The sequence below is a fragment of the Caenorhabditis briggsae genome, assembly GCF_000004555.2.
Source record: "Caenorhabditis briggsae complete genome, chrII, whole genome shotgun sequence".
NCBI lineage: Eukaryota > Metazoa > Nematoda > Chromadorea > Rhabditida > Rhabditidae > Caenorhabditis > Caenorhabditis briggsae.
In genome coordinates this window covers 2,404,551-2,407,905 of record NC_013486.2, presented here as the reverse complement: position 1 = coordinate 2,407,905, position 3,355 = coordinate 2,404,551, and the positions used below count along the sequence as shown (strand labels likewise).

Sequence of the window (3,355 nt, the reverse complement as noted above, 5' to 3'; positions counted from 1 at the left end):
TTCAAAATTTCTGAATTTTTGAATTTCCAGATTTCCGAATCAGAAATTCAGAAATTCAGAAATTCAGAAATTCAGAAATTCAGAAATTCAGAAATTCAGAAATTCAGAAATTCAGAAATTCAGAAATTCAGAAATACAGAAATTCAGAAATTCAGAAATACAGAAATTCAGAAATTCAGAAATTCAGAAATTCAGAAATTCAGAAATTCAGAAATTCAGAAATTCAGAAATTCAGAAATTCAGAATATCAGAATTTCCAAAATTTCAGAATTCTCGCTTTTTTTCCATGCAAATTCGTTTTCTTAAACTTTACACCTAACGACCTAATCTACACATTACATCTTTTTTGACCTAACACACTCTTCAGGTCATTTGACATCTTCCTCTCCATCATTTTTGTGGTAATAATTCAAAAAAACAGTGTCATTCATACAAACACATTGAAAGTGTGTAAAAAATAAACAAAAAGGAAGTCAATTGGAATTTCTAATTATCGCCGTTTTCACTAATTGAGGCTATATTTGAGTAGATTGAAACATTTGTAGTCAGTTTGGAGGGCAAAACTACAAAGGTGAAAAAATAAAAAGGAACTTAAAAATTTTGAAAAAATCAAAATCCAATAATGATTTCAAAATTGCGTTATTTCCCTAAATTTCTCAAACTTTCACCAGATTTGTTCAGAAAAATTTTTTCTTGAAAATTCAACTTTTCAGATTCCGCTAAATTAAGAAATTTCAGATAAGTAGCTTTTAAACTTTAAGAATCGAAAAAAAAGAAAAAATTGAAATTCCCGCCGTCCTACAGTAATCTTGATTTTTTTTACAGTGTAGCTTCTCTTGCGTGACATAATGAACCCTGATCTCTATTAGTCAATCAGTCAATGTACATACATTTTTTTTTCTTTTCTCCGGGGGGGGGGGGGGGGGAAAAAAAAAGGTTTGGGGTGGAAAAAAATTAAAAAAAAAAACCTGGCCCCCAAAAGTTTAACCCCAAAAAACATTTTTTTTTTTGAAAAAAACCTGGGTTTTGAAATTCAGAAATTCAGAAATTTTGAAATTTTGAAATTGAGAAGTTTTGAAATTCGGAAATTCTGAAATTCTGAGATTCTGAAATTCTGAAATTCTGAAATTCTGAAATTCTGAAATTCTGGATTTCTGAATGTCTAAAATTCTGAAATTCTAAAATTCTGAAAATCTGAAAATCTGAAATTCTAGAACTCTGAAATTCTGAAATTCTGAAATTCTGAAATTCTGAAATTCTGAAATTCTGAAATTCTGAAATTCTGAAATTCTGAAATTCTGAAATTCTGAAATTCTGAAATTCTGAAATTCTAAAATTCTGAAATTCTGAAATCTGAACGTTTGAAGCTCCCCCCCCCCTTTCTGAAATTCGAAATTATCCAAAATTTTCAAATTAACAAGTTTCAGAAATTTTGAGTTTCAGAAATCGTAAAGTCTGAAGTTCAGAAATTTCAAGAAATCCTGAAAATCTAGAATTCCGAAATTCAGAAATCTCAAATATTTAAAATCTGGAATATTGAGTTCCACATAAGTTCTGAGAATTTCCAAAATTCTGAAATTCCACGGAATTGAGCAATCCACAAATTATCAATATTTTGAAAATCCAGAATTCCTGAATGTAGTAGATTCCAAGATTTGACTTTCTGAAATTCGCTAATGAAAATGTTTTAGTTTCAATTCACAGTTTTCAAACTTTAAGATGCAAACGACCATTTCACAATCGGACATCTCAGAACCAGTCATTTCCCAACCGTTCTGAAACAATAATCATTCCTGGTCCCTCATTTTCCCTATTTCTTTTCTTCCCCAAAAATTCAAATCTCCTATCCCAGACACTTACTTTAGAGTGGTACCCCGTAGTACCTTTTCTCTTTTTCCCCTTCAAAGTATTTGAGTCTCCACCAAAACACACACACTCTCGTTTCCAAAGGACTTCCGAAATCAAAACATAGCGCTGTTCCGAGAAAAAGTTAGAATAAGAGAATTCAAAATATGGATACTGTAGAAAACCAAATTTTATTGGAAATATGAGAAAAAATACTGAAAAAGAAAACTGAAAATGCAAAAAGAAATTGACCCTGTTTGAAATGTAAAAAAAGCTCAAAAATGTTAAAACTTGAAAAAATTATTGTTCCTTATAATCTTGCTCCTCCTGATCTGGTTGCTCATTGACCTCTTGATCTGAAAAAAATTGCCTACGTCATCAGAATTTTTATTATCTTCTTATCTTTTTTTAATCACCATTTGATAGAATACAAAAAAGTTAGAAGATTGAGACAAAGAGATAAGATTATAATCTTGATTCCCTTTCGGTTTAATTGTTTCGGTACTTATCTGATCTCATTAGCAGAAAAGTATCAGATTTCAAAAAGAGATAGGGGAATGGGAACATTTCGGGGAATATGGAGAAAAAAGCTATAATACATAACTTGAATTTTCAGAAGGTTGCTGGAATTTCTGAATTTCTGAAATTTTGAATTTTTCAGAATTGTTCTGATTTTCTGAATCTCGGAATTCATTAAATTCGGAGTTTGAAAATTTCGGGAATTCAAACTTTCAGAATTTCAGAATCTAAAAATCTCAGAATCTCTGGTTCTCAAAAATCTGAGATTCTGAGATTCTGAGATTCTGAGATCCTGAGATTCTGAATTTCTGAGATTCTGAGATTCTGAGATTCTGAGATCCTGAGATTCTGAATTTCTGAGATTCTGAGATTCTGAATTTCTGAATTTCTGAATTTCTGAATTTCTGAATTTCTGAATTTCTGAATTTCTGAATTTCTGAATTTCTGAATTTCTGAATTTCTGAATTTCTGAATTTCTGAATTTCTGAATTTCTGAATTTCTGAATTTCTGAATTTCTGAATTTCTGAATTTCTGAATTTCTGAATTTCTGAATTTCTGAATTTCTGAATTTCTGAATTTCTGAATTTCTGAATTTCTGAATTTCTGAATTTCTGAATTTCTGATTTTCTGATTTTCTGAATTTCTGAATTTCTGAATTTCTGAATTTCTGAATTTCTGAATTTCTGAGTTTCTGAATTTCTGAATTTCTGAATTTCTGAATTTCTGAATTTCTGAATTTCTGGATTTCTGAATTTCTGAATTTCTGAATTTCTGAGACTCCCAGATTCTGAATTTCTGAATTTCTGAATTTCTGAATTTCTGAGATTCTGAGATTCTGAATTTCTGAATTTCTGAATTTCTGAATTTCTGAATTTCTGAATTTCTGAATTTCTGAATTTCTGAATTTCTGAATTTCTGAATTTCTGAGTTTCTGAATTTCTGAATTTCTGAATTTCTGAATTTCTGAATTTCTGAATTTCTGGATTTCTG

The 3,355-nt window shown here is 29.8% G+C and overlaps 1 protein-coding gene across 1 annotated transcript in view; it reads right to left on the bottom strand.

The window, feature by feature from the left end:
* Nucleotides 1–983: 983 nt before the first annotated feature.
* The window catches only part of CBG03677, a gene marked incomplete at both ends in the record, with an annotated part of 9,919 nt that continues 7,547 nt past the window's right edge, over nucleotides 984–3,355 (bottom strand). Inside the window, 4 exons of the mRNA XM_002629908.1 lie at nucleotides 984–1,106; nucleotides 1,585–1,663; nucleotides 1,714–1,775; nucleotides 1,861–2,073. Of these exons, the coding sequence (XP_002629954.1) occupies nucleotides 984–1,106; nucleotides 1,585–1,663; nucleotides 1,714–1,775; nucleotides 1,861–2,073 (477 nt within the window). The remainder of the gene's footprint in view (nucleotides 1,107–1,584; nucleotides 1,664–1,713; nucleotides 1,776–1,860; nucleotides 2,074–3,355) is intronic.